This window comes from Artemia sp. Qi Xiang Cuo, chromosome 10 (assembly GCF_049724085.1).
Source record: "Artemia sp. Qi Xiang Cuo chromosome 10, ASM4972408v1, whole genome shotgun sequence".
Classification (NCBI taxonomy): Eukaryota; Metazoa; Arthropoda; class Branchiopoda; order Anostraca; family Artemiidae; genus Artemia; species Artemia sp. Qi Xiang Cuo.
Window position 1 is genome coordinate 37,517,157 of NC_142803.1, and position 16,781 is coordinate 37,533,937.

The window sequence follows — 16,781 nt, forward strand, 5'->3', positions numbered from 1 at the left end:
ATTTTATTTTTTTGCATGTCTGATTTGATGTTTGATAGTCCAAGAATTTGTCTTTGTTGGTTTGAATGCCTAAAGAGTCTGTATTTCTATGATTGTTTGTCCGAATATAAATGTTTGCATGTATGGGTTAATGTTTGCAAGTCCAAGCATTTGTCTTTGTCTGTCTGTATGTCTAAAATGTCTGTCATTCACTGTTTGTGTGTCTGATTCTATTTTGTTGCATGTCTGGGCTAATGTTTGCAAGTCCAAGAATTTGTCTTTGTTGGTTTGAATGCCTAAAGTGTCTGTCTTTCTCTGTTTGTGTGTCTGATTCTATTTGTTTGCATGTTTGGGTTGGTGGTTGCAAGTCCAACTATTTGTCTTTGTTGGTTTGAATGTCTAAAGTGTCTGTCTTTCTCTGATTATGTGTCTGATTCTATTTGGTTGCATGTCTGGGTTGGTGTTTGCAAGACCAAGAATTTCTCTTTGTTGGTTTGAATGTCTAAAGTGTCTGTCTTTCTCTGTTTGTGTGTCTGATTCTATTTGTTTGCATGTCTGGGATTGGTGACCCAGACATGCAAACAAATAGAATCCGACACACAAACAGAGAAGGACAGACACTTTAGACATTCAAACCAACAAAGACAAATACTTGGACTTGCAAACACGAACCCAGACATGCAAACAAAAAGTAAGAGACACACAAACAGAGAAAGACCTATACTATAGAGAATGAAACCACCAACGAAAAATTCTTGGGCTTGCCAACATCAACCAAGACATGCAACCAAATATAATCAGACACACAAACAGTGAATGACAGGCACTCTAGAAATACAAGCAGACAAATACAAATACTTGGACTTGCAAACACCAACCCAGACATGCAAAAAAATAGAATCAGACACACAAACAGAAAAAGACAGGCACTTTAGACACTCAAACCCACAAAGACAAATTCTTGGACTTGCAAACACCAACCAAGACATGCAAACAAATAGAATCAGACACGCAAACAGAGAAAGACAGACACTTTGGACATTCAAACCATCAATGACAAATTCTTGGACTTGCAAAAACCAACCCAGACATGCCAACAATAGAATCAGACACACAAACAGAGAAAGACAGACACTTTAGACATTCAAACCAACAAAGACAAATTCTTGGACTTGCAAACACCAACCCAGACATGCAAACAAATAGAATCAGACACACAAACAGAGAATGACAGACACTTTAGTCATTCAAACTATCAAAGACAAATTCTTGGACTTGCAAACACCAACCCAGACATGCAACCAAATAGAATCAGACAAAAAAACAGAGAAAGACAGACACTTTAGACAATCAAACCAACAAAGACAAATTCTTGGACTTGCAAAAACCAACCCAGACATGCAAACAAATAGAATCAGACACACAAACAGAGAAAGACAGACACTTTAGACATTCAAACCATCAATGACAAATTCTTGGACTTGCAAACACCAACCCAGACATGCCAACAAAGAGAATCAGACACACAAACAGAGAAACACAGACACTTTAGATATTCAAACCAACAAAGACAAATTCTTGGACTTGCAAACACCAACCCAGACATGCAAACAAATAGAATCAGACACACAAACAGAGAAAGACAGACACTTTAGTCATTCAAACCAACAAAGACAAATTCATGGACTTGCACCCACCAACCCAGACATGCAAACAAATAGAATCAGACACACAAACAGAGAAGACAGACACTTTAGACATTCAAACCAATACAGACAAATTCTTGGTCTTGCAAACACCAACCCAGACATGCAAACAAATAGAATCAGACACACAAACAGTGAAGGGCAGACACTTTAGACATTCAAACCAACAAAGACAAATACTTGGACTTGCAAACACCAACCCAGACATGCTAACAATAGAATCAGACACACAAACAGAGAAAGACAGACACTTTAGACATTCAAACCAACAAAGACAAATTCATGGACTTGCAAACAACAACCCAGACATGCAAACAAACAGAATCAGACACACAAGCAGAGAAAGACATACACTATAGATAATCAAACCAACAAAGACAAATACTTGGACTTGCAAAAACCAGCCCAGACATGCAAACAAATAAAATCAGACCCACAAACAGAGAAAGACAGACACTTTAGACATTCAAACCATCAATGACAAATTCTTGGACTTGCAAACACCAACCCAGACATGCAAACAAAGAAAATCAGACACACAAACAGAAAGACATAGACAATTTAGACATTCAAACCAAGAAAGACAAATACTTGGACTTGCAAACATCAACCCTGACATGCAAACAAATAGAATCAGACACACAAACAGAGAAAGACAGACACTTTAGACATTCAAACCAACAAAGACAAATTCATGGACTTGCAAACACCAACCCAGACATGCAAGCAAATAGAATCAGGCACACAAACAGAGAAAGACAGGCACTTAGACATTCCAGCCAATGCAGACAAATTCTTGGACTTGCAAACACCAACCCAGACATGCAAACAAATAGAATCAGACACACAATCAGAGAACGACAGACACTTTAGACATTCAAACAAACAAAGAGAAATTCTTGGACTTGCAATCATCAACTCACACATGCAAACAAGTAGATAGAGAAACACAAACGGATAAACATAGTCAGTTTAGAAATCCCAACCATGAAAGACAAATTCTTTGAGTTGCAATCATCAACCCAGACATGTAAACAAACAGAAACAGACACAGAAAGAGAGAAAGACAGACACTTTAGACATTCAAACCAACAAAGACAAATATTTGGACTTGCAAACATCAACCCAGACATGCAAACAAATAGATTCAGACATACAAACAGAAAAAGACAGACACTTTAGACATTTAACTCAACAAAGAAAAATATTTGGACTTGCAAAAACCAACCCAGACATGAAAAAAAAATAGAATCAGACACACAGACAGAGAAAGACAGACACTTCAGACATTTAAACCAACAAAGACAAATACTTGGACTTGCAAACACCAACCCAGACATGCAAACAAATAGAATCAGAAACACAAACAGAGAAAGACAGACACTTCAGACATTCAAACCAACAAAGACAAATTCTTGGACTTGCAAACACCAGCCCAGACATGCAAAAAAATAGATTTATACACACAAACAATGAAGGACTGACACTTTAGACATTCTAAACAACAATTAAAAATTCTTAGTCTTGCATTCACCAACCCAGACATGCAAACAAATAGAAACAGACACACAGACAGAGAATGACAGACACTTTAGACATTCAAACTATCAAAGACAAATTCTTGGACTTGCAAACACCAACCCAGACATGCAACCAAATAGAATCAGACACATAAACAGAGAAAGACAGACACTTTAGACATTCAAACCAACAAAGACAAATTCTTGGACTTGCAAACACCAACCCAGACATGCAAACAAATAGAATCAGACACACAAACAGAGAATGACAGACACTTTAGTAATTCAAACTATCAAAGACAAATACTTGGACTTGCAAAAACCAACCCAGACATGCAAACTAATAGAATCAGACACACAAACCGAGAAAGACAGACACTTTAGACATTCAAGCCAGCAAAGACAAATAACTGAAATTGAAAACAGCAACCAAGACCTGCAAACAAATAGAATCAAACACACAAACATAAAAAGAAATAGACTTTTGAAATTCAAATCAAAAAAGACAAATACTTGGACTTGCAAAAATGAACCCAGACATGCAAACAAAAAGAATCAGAAACACAAACAAAAAAGGACAGACAGTTTAGACATTCAAACCAACAAAGACAAATTCTTCTACTTGCAAACATCAACCCAGACATGCAAAAAAATAGAATCAGACACACAAATAAAGAAAGACAGACACTTTAGACATTCAAACCAACAAAGATAAATTCTGGACTTGCAAACACAAACTCAGACATGCAAACAAATAGAATCAGTCACAAACAGAGAAAGACAGTCACTTTAGACATTCAAACCAACAAAGACAAATTCTTGGACTTGCAAACACCAACCCAGACATGCAAGAGATAGAATCAGACACACAAACAGATAAATACAGACACTTTAGACATTAAAACCATCAATGACAAATTCTTGGACTTGCAAACAGCAACCCAGACATGCCAACAAATAGATTCAGACACACAAACAGAGAAAGACAGACACTTTAGATATTCAAACCAACAAAGACAAATTCTTGGACATTCAAACCAACAAAGACAAATTCTTGGAGTTGTAAACACCAACCCAGACATGCAAACAAATAGAATCAGACACTAAAACAGAGAAAGACAGACACTTTAGATATTCAAACTAACAAAGACAAATTCTTGAACTTGCAAACACCAACCCAGACATGCAAACAAATAGAATCAGACACACAAACAGAGAAAGACGGGCACTTTAGATATTCAAACCGACAAAGACAAATACTTGGACTTGCAAACACCAACCCAGACATGCAAACAAATAGAATCAGACACACAAACAGAGAAAGACAGACACTTTAGACATTCTAACCAACAAAGACAAATTCTTGGACCTGCAAACACCAACTCAGACATGCAAACAAATAGAATCAGACATGCAAACAGAGAAAGACAGGCATTTTAGACATTCAAACCAACAAAGACAAACTCTTGGACTTGCAAACACCAACCCAGACATGCAAACAAATAGAATCAGACACACAAACAGAGAAAGACAGTCATTTTAGACATTCAAACCAAAAAAGAGAAATTCTTGGACTTGCAAACATAAACCCAGACATGCAAACAAATAGAATCAAACACATAAACAGAGAAAGACAGCCACTTTAGACATTCAAACCAACAAAGACAAATAGTTTGAATTGCAAACATCAAACCTAGACATGCAAACAAATAGAATCAGACATGCAAACAGAGAAAGACAAAAACTTTAGGCATTCAAACCAACAAAGGCACATTCTTGGGCTTGCAAAAATTAGCCCAGATATGCAAACAAATAGAATCATACCCAAAAACATAGAAGGACAGACACTTTAGGCATTCCAATCAACAAAGACAGATTCTTTAACATGCAAACACCAGACCAGACATGCCAACAAATAGAATCAGATCCACAAACAGAGAAAGACACACACGTTAGTCATTCAAACCAACAAAGACAAATTCTTGGACATGCAAACACCAACCCTGACATGCCAACAAATAGAATCAGATATACAAACAGAGAAAGACAGAAACTTTAGACATTCAAACCAACAAAGACAAATTCTTGGACATGGAAACACCAACCCAGACATGGAAACAAATAGAATCAGACACATAAACAGAGAAAGACAGACACTTAAGACATTCAAACCAACAATGACAAAATTCTTGGACTTGCAAACACCAACCCAGACATGCAAACAAATAGAATCAGACACACAAACAGAGAAAGACAGATACTTTAGACATTCAAACAAACAAAGACAAATTCTTGGACATGGAAACACCAACCCAGACATGCAAACAAATAGAATCAAACACAAAAGCAGAGAAAGACGGACACTTTAGACATTCAAACCAACAAAGACAAATACTTGGACTTGCAAACACCAACCCAGACTTGCAAACAAATAGAATCAGACATGCAAACAGAGAATGACAGACACTTTGGACATTCAAACCAACAAAGACAAATTCTTGAACTTGCAAACATCAACCCAGACATGGAAACAAATAGAATCAGACATGCAAACAGCGAATGACAGACACTTTAGACATTCAAACCAACAAAGACAAATTCTTGAACTTTCAAACATCAACCCAGACATGCAAACAAATAGAATCAAAAGTATGGGGCCGGGGGGCATTTGGGGGCTCGGGGGGCCTTTGGGGGCTCGGGGTGCCTTTGGGGGCCTGGGGTGCCTTTGCGGGCCCGGGGTGCCTTTGGGGGCCCGGGGGCGGGGGCCTTTGGGGGTCGGGGGCCCTTTGGGGTTGGGGTAGGAGGGTCCATTGGGGTTGGTGTAGGGGAGTTGTTGGGGTAGGAGACCTCACACCACTGTTTAAATAGAACTTGTGTATTATAACGACCACAGAGTTTCACCGTCAAGTCATCTTCTAAAATGTCTAATTGTTTCGCCCAAATCATCTTCTAAAATGTCTCAAAACGGTTTTACCCAAATAATCCCCTAAAAGTAATTTTTGCGTGTTCCTTTTTTTTCGGCTTACCTAAGCTTTCACATTTGAAATTCCTAAGAAACCTTTTGCCGCGTTAATCTCTTCGTCCTAAAGGTGTTCCTAGCTACACTATTATGGTTTTGATAGAATATTAATTCATCCCTCTGACTTAAAGATCAAAGAAGCCGTATTTAAAAATAGAATTTCTATCTCTTTAGACTCTCGCATAATTCCAAGATAATAAGTGATGTCATTTCTAATTCCTGACACTAAAGATCAATGAAGCCATATTTAAAAATAGAATATTAATTTTTCTCTCTGACCTAAAGACCCTTTATCCCTCAGACCTAAGATCAAAGAAGCCATATTTGTTTCTTAATTCACCTTTCGTAAATCAATAATTCCCCTCGATTATGTAAATCCAGTTCTCGGAAATTCAGTTCCTACTTTAGTCCTAGATCAATACATCACTTCCCCTAAGTGAAGCCATATGCATTCCCCTCTGTATCTTAACAATCAAACAGAACGAAACCATGAAAATACATCAAAGTGAGAAAAATCCTGTTTTTTCATTCTCAGTGACAAAAACCATAAAAACATGCATAAATTATGTACTGTCGGCGTTAGACTCAATTGTAGATGGCAGCACATGTGCCCCGTCGCGCTGGTACCACCCTTTCTACTATCGGATGGGTTTGGGGGAAAAAGGTGTGGGGGGCTAATCAACCTTCGTTCTCTTTTGACTCTTAAAAGTGAACTAGAGATTTCTATTTTCAATCAAATGAGCCCTCTCTGAAGTTTATACGAGTATCCCTTCTATAAGAACCATATATATCTCCAGAGTAAAACTTACAACGCTTGTCCCTGGGCCCTGGTTGGGGGGGGGGTCGACCCCGGAGTTTTAATATCTTATGGTTGAAATATTTTTAACAAAATGGTCACCTCAAATTTTTATTGGATGGGCTTATCCATCCGATACACCCAAAGGCGTGGAGGGGCTAGTTGCCCTCGGATCTTTTTTCACTCTGAGAAAATGAACTAAAAGTTTTAATTTCCATTCAAATGAACCCTTTGTGAAGTTTATACGAGCATCCCTTTCATAAGAACCACATACGGCCCCAGGGCATAGCTTACAATGCCTGCCCTCCGGGCACTGGGGGGATGTGTTAACACTAGAGTTTTTGTTATCTGACCATTAAACCATTTGGAAAATATGGCTCTCTTAAAGTTCTTGTCGGATGGGTTTGAGGAAAATAGGGCTTGGAGAGGGGGGCTAGTTGCCCTCCGATCTCTTTTGACTCTTAAAAAGTGAACAAGAACTTTCAATTTCCAATTATATGAGCCCTCCAAAGTTTATACGAGCATACCTTCCATAAGAACCGAATATGCCCCCAGAGCAATACTTACAACGCCTGCCCCGGGCCCTGACGGGGTTGTGTCGACACAGGAGTTTTTCTTATCTGACCTTTGAACTATTTTTTACGAAATGGGCATGCGTAAAGGAGTTTTTGTTATATGATCTTTGAATTATTATTACCAAAATAGCTACCTCAAATTTTTATCAGATGTATTTGGGGAAAAAGGACTTGGGAGGTCCAGTTGCCCTCCGATCACTTTTGACTCTTAAAAAGGGCACTAGAACTCTCGATTTCCAATTCAATGAGCCCCCTTTGAAGTACATACGACAACCGCTTCTATATGAAGTGCCTCTGGGGAAAAAATAAATGGAGTTTGGGGGGAGGCTAGATGCCCTCCAACCACTTTTGACTCTTAAAAAGTGAATTACAACTTTCAATTTCCAATCAAATGAGCCTTCTAGGAATTTTATACAAGCATCTCTTCCATTACAACAGATATGACCCTCGGGAATAACTTACAGCACCGACCCCCGGGATCAGGGGGGCTGTATCAACACCACAGTTTTTTGTTAATAGAACTTGGAACTATTTTTAACAAAATGTCTATCTCAAAATTTTTATCTGATGCATTTAGGGGGTGGAGGAGGGGGGGGGGGCTAGCCACCCTCCGATATGTTTTGACTCTTAAAAAGTGAAGAAGAAATTTTCATTTCAAAAAAAATGAGTTCCCTCTGATTCTTAAACCAGTCTCCATTCAATAGGAACTATGAATGCCAGAAGAGCATTGCTCATAACGCCGGACTCCGGGCCCTGTAAGGCTCCATCCGCACCGAATTTCTGCGCACTGGACCTTTGAACTATTTTTAATGAAATGGCTATTATAAAAATTTTATCGGATGAGCTTGGGGAAAAAAGAGTGTGTGGGGGGGAGGGCTAATTCCCCTCAGATATCTTTTGACTCTAAAAAATTGAACTAGAAGTTTCGATTTCCAATCAAATGAGCCCCCTCTGAAGTTTATACGAGCATTCCTTTCATAAGAATCATATACGCCCCCAGGACAACACTTACAACGCCTATCCCCTGAGCCCCGGGGGGAGTTTTTGTTATCTAATTTTTGAATAACTTCCAAAAAACTGGCTATCTCAAAATTTGTAGCGGATGGGTTTGGGGAAAAAAGAGCGCGAGGGGGAGCTAGCTGCCCTTAGCTCTCTTGACTGTTAAAAAGTTAACTAGAACTTTCAATTTCCAATCAAATGAGCTCCTTCAGAAGTTTATACGAGCATCCCTTTCATGAGAACCATACATACCCTTAGGGCGTAACTAAGAACGCCTTTCCCTGGACCCTGGGGGGTTGTGTTGACACTAGAGTTTTTCTTATCTAACCTTTGAACTATTTTTGAAAAAATATCTGTCTCAAAATTTTCATCAAATGGGTTTGGAAAAAGAAGCCGTGATGGGGGGGGGGGGGCTAGTTGCCCTCGGATCTCTTTTGACTATTCAAAAGTTAGCTCAAACTTTCAATTTCCAATCAAATGAGCCCTCTCTGAAGTTTATACGAGCATCCCTTTCATACGAAGAATATTCCGTATATACATACAAGGCTTACAACGCCTGCCCCAGGGCCCGGGGGGGGTGTGTGACGACACCTGAGTTTTTTGTTATCTGACTTTGAGCAATTTTTAACTTAATGGCTATCTAAAAATTTTTATTGGATGCATTTGAGGAAAAAGGGGCGTGGGGTGGGGGGAGGGCTAGTTGCCCTCCAATCTCATTTGACTCTAAAAAACTGAACTATAACTTTCAATTTTCAATCAAAGGAGCCATCTCTGAAGTTTTTACGAGCATCTCTTCAATAAGAACCATAAATTCCCCCAGGGCATAACTTACAACACCTGACCCAGGGCCCTGGGGGGCTTTGTCGACCCCGGAGTTTTCGTTATATGGTCTTTGAACTATTTAAAAAAAAGGCTATCTCAAAGTTCTTATCGGATGGATTGGAGGAAAAAAGGGCGTGGAGGGGGGGGGGCTAGGTGCCCTCCAATCTCTTGACTCTTAAAAAGTGAACTAGAATTTCCAATCAAATGAGCCCTCTTTGAAGTCAATACGAGGATCCCTTCCATAAGACCCATATATGCCCCCAGGGCATAACTTATAACGCCTGCCCCTGGGCCCTGCTCAACCGGGGGGGGGGGGTGTCCTGCTCAACCATATAATTTCCAGAACTTTCAACTACGTTGAACAAAATGGCCATATCAAAATTTTGATTGGATGTGTTTGGGGAAATGGTGGCCGTGGAAGGGGTTGCCTTAGAATCACTTTCGACTATTAAAAAGGGAACTAGCCATTTAATTTTCCAATCGAATGAGCCCTTTCTGAAGTTTCTATGACAACTCTTTCTATACAAAACCTTATATGCCCCCAGGGCATAACTCACAGCCCTTGCCCTGAGGGCTCTGGGGGGGTTGTTATCCTCAAAGACCTAATTTCCAGAACTTAAAACTAAGTTGAATAAAATGATTATCTCAAAATTTTGACTGGATGTGTTTGGGAAAAAGGTGGGCGTGTAAGAGGGGTTAGTTGCCCTCCAATCACTTTTGACTATTAAAAAGGGCACTAGCCCTTTGAATTTCCAATCGAATAAGCCTTTTTTGAAGCTTCTACGACAACACATTCTATAAAACACCTTATATGCCCCAGGGCATAACTTACAACCCTTATCATGAGGGCTGTGGGGGAGTGTCCTCCTCGTTAACATAATTTCTATCTGGAAATTAACTACACTGAATAAAGTAATCATCTCAAAATTACGATTGGATTTGTTTTGGGAACTGGTGTGTGTAGAAGGGATACGATATACCTTCCATTCACTTTTCACTATTAAAAAGTGGCAAAATCCACTCCAATTTCCAATTGAATGAGCCTTTTTCGAAGTTTCTACGACAACTTCTTCGATACGAAGTGCCCTGTTCTAAAGGAAAAAAAATAATAATAAATAATACATTGTGCCAACATCGTTCTTATATGCCCCCGGGCATAACTTGAAATCCTTGCCCTGAGGTTTTTGGGGGAGTGTCCTCCTCAAAAACATATTTTCTGTCTGGAAATCAACTACGCTGAACGTAATGGCTATCTCAAAATTTTGATTGGATGTGTTTGGGGGAATGATGGGCGTTGGGGGGGCTAGTTACCCTCCAATCACTTTTGACCATTAAAAAGGGCACTATAACTCTCGATTTCCAATCGAATGAGCCCCCTTTGAAGTTTCTACAACGACCCCTTCCATTTGAAGTGCCTCTGGGAAAAACTAAATAAATAAATAATAATAAAACATTGGAGCCGTATGGCCTTTACTATAGGCAACGCTATAGCGTTGCCTCTGATCTGATTTTAGAAATCGATAAAGCTGAAACTGCTCGTTGATCTTTTCCAATTTTCGGTTTCATTTTTATTTTGGTTATACCTATTGTCTTTTTGCGTATTTACAACTTCTCAAACTAAATAAAGTATTCACATAAGAATTCCCCCACCCCACTCTGTTTAATGCTTCTGTTTTGGCCACCTCCCAATGTCTTTTCTCCCAAAATATTATCTTTTAATCTTATCCCATCGTGATCCGAGGCTTTCTGCTTTTTCCTTTTCTTCTTATAGGTTACTCAGGATAGTTTCCTCGTGCCACCTATCGAATTTAAATTGAATAGTATTTATTTTTTTTTAGCCAAAGGAACTTTAAGTGAAGATACAATTCGGATGTTTCTGCGACAATTGGGTAAGTAATCATTTTGTATGTTGTTACTGCGTACTTAATTAACACTTACTTAGTTAATATATCGTTCCTTTATTAACATCTGTGAAACAATCTATTATGTAAATTTCTATTTCTTAGTGTACGGTTGTTTTTTGGATATAGAAGAGTGCATGTTTTCTTACTTGCTTTTAATGGTATTAAATCTCTAAAATATAATAAACCTCAAGACCGAATATTTTAGAAAAAAATTAGAACTTCTGTTTTGAAAACAGTATTTCTGATATTGTTTCCCAAAAATCTGTATTTGAAGTTATTTGATTGCTAAAAAGTTAAGCTTCAAAGTTAGGGTATTTTTTTTTTACAAGGTGTTGGGAATCCGCAGAATCAAAACTACAAAATAGAAAGTCACAGATCAAATTTTATTTCTGGAGAACCGCGTAAGTTCCAGTTCTTAGAAGATTAAGATCGGTCCAACCTTGTTGAATTTTTTTTTACCTAATCTAAAGAAAAGCTACCTCTGAGATTTCAAGGAAACCGATGCGTGATAATAACTTTAGAAATTGTTGCTTTGTATACAGTTGATTTTTGGATGTAGAAGAGTGTTAGTCTTCTTGCTTACTTTTCAAGGCATAATACGTCTAAAATATAATAAACGTCAAGATCGGAAACAAAACAAAAAAATAATCTGAACTTCTGTGTTTCGAAATCATTATTTATGTTATTATTTCTAAAATTTTTCGGGAGGTACGGAAATTTTGCCGAGGTATCCGAAGAGATAAGCTTAGCTTCGAAGCTAGGATCTTTTACTTAGACAAAATGAAGAGAAACTGCCAAATTAAAACTTCAAATTAGAAAAATTCACAGAAGAAATTTTATTTTTGGAAAACTTACATATTAGAAAAAGTCACGGAAGGAATTTGTTTTTGGGAAGATCAAAATCTGTCTATCTGCATTTGAAAAAAAAATTCTACCTTATATAGAAAAATAGTTTCTTCTAGGATGTTGACAAAAATTTAATGCCTCATGACGATTTTGGAAAATGTATCTGAGTATAAACGAAGCAATTTCGTATATGAGAAAGTTCATGTCATATTACATATTTATCATAGGACTTCTGAATTGCAATACGAGAGGTATCATATCAAAAATTTCAGAAAACAACCCAAATAATGGAAAATCGGCCTTTGAGGGCGAATTTTCTAGAGCTACCTCCAAGAAGTCAAGAAGAAATACGGACTTTTGCTCTTCGGTTATCAGAGAGATGGCTTAAATTTCTGCAGGAGTACGACATAAAATTGTTCTGAAAAAGTTTACCTTCCCAGCAAGGATAATTTTGTTTTGAGTTCATGTAGAACATGAGGGAAAAAAAGATTTATATTTTGGGAAAACTTCTGGAAATTTTAGAAACTTCACTGGCATTTTTTCCCCCGTTTCACGATTCTCGTACCCAGGTAAAATTTGCAGTTTGTATCTACACCAATTTGGGGCTGCAGACCGCTGATCACGAAAAAAAAACAGCAACGAAATCAGTACGGTAGTGTTGCTCCACCGCATAATGAATAATAACATAAGCATAAAGATAACAGTTTCTGCTATTGATGAATCCTAAAAATAATATAAACCAAAATGAATTATCAAGTAAACTTATAACAAACAGAAATTACAACAAGTAAGATTGGGGACACACCCCATAAACTCTCTAAGGGCTGGAGTGACAAATTGAAAAATAATGAATTTCTATTACGAGTAATTATGTTTACTATTATTTTCACATATAAACATAGATAATATAATAATAGTAATAATGATACTAAATGCACATCGTGAAAAATACTACTACTACTACTAACAACTCATCGCAGCACCAAGCCGCCTGAGGCCAACACAGCTACGCACGCTCCTCCTCCACCCCAATCTATTCAAAGCCTCCCTTTTTACACCCGCCCACGAAATTCCCATTTCCTTTAAATCTTTCTTTATGACGTCCTCCCAACCCAGACGGGGACGACCTGCTTTCCGTTTAGCCCTAGGTGGTTGGCCGAAAAGAACAATCTTCGGCAATCTGTCATCCTTCATCCGAAGATCATGCCCTAACCATCTCAACCTTTTTTCATTATAGACCTAGAAAGCGGTATTGAACCACATGTTTCGTATAGCCTATTGTTTGAAATATGGTCAATCAGCCGGGTACCCAGAAAAATCCTTAAGCAATTTCTCTGGAAAACATCTAGCAAATCTTCATCCGCTTTTCGGAGCGTCCATGCTTCAGAGCCATATTTGACCACTGTCATCACTGTAGCTTCTAAGATTCTAATCTTGGTTTGCAGACTTATCTTCCTATTCTTCCAGACTTTTTTTAACTGTGAAAAAACACCCTGAGCCTTGGCTATTCTATTTTTAACATCTTCACTGCTCCCACCATCTTTACTAATAATACTACCAAGGTAAGTGAAACTGCCCACCTGATCAATCTTTTCATTACCCAACGTCACGTTTTCATCTTCACTTATTCCTAGCCTTAGTGACTTGGTCTTCCTAACATTAATTTTCAAACCAATACTAGCACCCTGAACTCGCAAAACCTCTAAAACTTCATTCATTTTGCTCACACTTTCATCTAGGATGCTTAAATCATCAGCATAATCCAAGTCCAGGAGACTTTTTCCTCCTCATTTGATTCCGTGGTCTCCCATTGCCTTTCCTGTGCTCCTTAATACAAAGTCCATTAAAATAATCCACATAAAGGGGGATAGAACACAACCCTGCTTAACACCTGATTTATTACAAAACCAGCTGCTAACCTCATTTCCTACCTTAACCGAAGCAGTGTTATTCTCGTATATAGCACTAATCACTTTAATGTATTTGTCTGGTATACCATACAAGAATAAAACCTTTGCTAAAGCTCTTCTATCAACAGAATTGAACGCTTGCTCATAATCTATAAAACTGAGGACCAAAGGTGTTTGAAAACTTAGGCACTTCTCAATTATTAACCTAAGAGTGAAAATTTGGTCAACACATCCTCTACCTTTTCTAAAACCGCACTGCTCTTCTCTTAAAACTTTGTCTACGGCATCTCTCAGTCTAAAAAGTATCATATTACTAAGCAATTTGCTACCTACAGAGACCAGACTAATGCCTCGATAATTACCACACTCACTTTTATCACCTTTCTTATAAAGTGGCTTAATTAAGGTTTTCCTAAAATCGTTAGGTACTTCCCCTTTTTCAAAAATCATATTCATAATCTCCAATAACTTATTTCTAACCTCAGAGCCACCATATTTAAGAAACTCATTTACTACCCTATCAGCACCTGGAGCCTTATTATTCTTTAATCCTTTTAGTACTGTTTTTAATTCCTCCTCACAAAACAAAACTTCCTTCACATCCAAGGTATCACAAACTTTTTCATTTTCATCTATATTTTTTACTGAAACTCTATCTCGGTTAAGTAAATTCTCAAAATGTTCGGCCCATCTCACTTTAGCTTTTGTCTTATCGCTAATTGCCACCCCATTCCTATCTTTAACTGGGACAAGTCCGGATTGACTACTACCTCTCAATTTGTTAACGTGCCAGTACAATATTTTACTATTATGCCGTCTAGCTGCATCTTCTAAATCCTCGGCAATTTTATCCATGGCCTCCACCTCACACCTCCTTAGTTCATATTTCAATGCTTTCTCCACTTTCTTTACATTTCTTTTGTTTTCATGTGATCTATCACTCAGATAATTCTTGTACAAGTCCTTTCTCCTTTCTATTAAACTTAAAGCTTTTTCACTAATAATCTTAGCTGCAGTTCTAGCTTTCTTACCTAATACACCTTCAGCAACTTCACAAATTATTTTTCTAAAATTATTCCAACCATCTTCCACATTATCAAATTTTAAACACTTAAGTTTAGTATTCAACTGTTCCTGGAAAGTTTCTCTCAAATTCTCATCATGGAGTCTACTCACATCATAACTTCCCAGGAGGTAATTACCCTTCCGATATTTCAACTTTAAATTAACCCTTGACACTACTAGATGGTGATCTTTACTTTTAACATCAATAACAGCACTCCTATATACCCTAGTATCTTGTATTGATCCTGGCAGTCTTCGATTTACTATAACATAATCAATAAGGTTTGCTGTCTTACCATCACGTGAATACTATGTAAACTTATGGGCCATTTTATGACCAAACACCGTATTGGTTATAACTAGATTGTTATACCTACAAAATTGCAAAAGTCTGTATCCATTACAGTTTTCTTTTCCTACACCAAATTTACCTAAGCTGGGATACCATCTATCCTTATTTCTACCAACCTGGGCGTTAAAATCCTCCAGCAATAACATCATATTTCTACCTGGGACCTTGTCTATTTGCTCCTGTAACTGTAAGTAGAATTCATCTGAGTAACTAGTATCTCCATCAGTCGGTTCTGCAGGGGCGTATACTACTATAACTGATACCTTGAACTTTCTAGTCATAAAATGAGCAATTAGTATTCTATTATTAATACCTTCCCAGCCTAAACAAGACTTAGCAGCGTCCTTATTAATCATGAGCCCTACTCCCTGTCTATGTAAACCATCCTTCCTGCCTGAGTAAACAAATTCTATATCACCTACTTTCATGCTTCCTACCCATGTGATATGATTTTCTGAAACTCCTAATAAATCCAGCTCGAATCGTCTGAATTCGTCAGTCAAAATGTCGATACGATATTCATTTTTTAATGTCGTAACATTCTAAGTTCCAATTTTCATGTTCTTTAAATCATTGAAATTATTTTCGCCTCAGGAAAAGCAATGATCCCGGAGACCAGTGCAGGACGGAGATCACATATCTTCTCAAGTCTACGTCGAAGTGCTTAAGCTGGTTTAGAACCGAACAGCAAGATCTCACTGGGACCTCCATGACTGGAGGCTGTGTGCGATCCTGGACCCATCTTGGTCACAACATGGTTTTCAGCACTTGGAGATGCTCTTCTATCAACAAGAGTCGAAATCCTGCACAGACAATCTCAAGACTATTAACTACGAATCATTATATGTTCATGCCTACAAATATTATGCTAATACGGGGAGGCAACCCGTAATAGATAAATTAGCTAGGAAGAGGTTTTTCAGCCCAAAGACGCCCATCAAAACATACCATTCCCAGAAGAATTGTCCATTAGTCAGAATCCCGTGCGAATGCTGTGTCGTTTACTAGGCTATAATTTCCTCGAGGGTCGCCACTCCTCAAGTGGGAATAGAGTTGACCGCAAGGTCCCCAGTCTTGCAGGTACCTCGAAAAGGTCGGGGCAGCCCTTTACAGAGGCCATTGCCCATAGATCTGGATCTTATGTCCTGCCACAGTTGTCCTCCTTTAGAGGATCCTCCCGCAATGGTGTTCTGCATTACCATGCAATTTAACCCATTACTGGGAGAAGGTTTGCAACTCATGGAACTTGTGGATAAACAAGTGGGCCCTTTTGATTGTACATTTGAGG

General features: G+C 38.2%; 1 protein-coding gene across 1 annotated transcript in view; it reads left to right on the forward strand.

Moving 5' to 3' along the window:
• The window catches only part of Atg1 (serine/threonine-protein kinase unc-51-like protein Atg1), a 153,689-nt gene that overhangs the window by 40,209 nt on the left and 96,699 nt on the right, over positions 1 to 16,781 (forward strand). Inside the window, exon 4 of the mRNA XM_089095393.1 lies at positions 11,255 to 11,305. Within this exon, the coding sequence (XP_088951519.1) occupies positions 11,255 to 11,305 (51 nt within the window). The remainder of the gene's footprint in view (positions 1 to 11,254; positions 11,306 to 16,781) is intronic.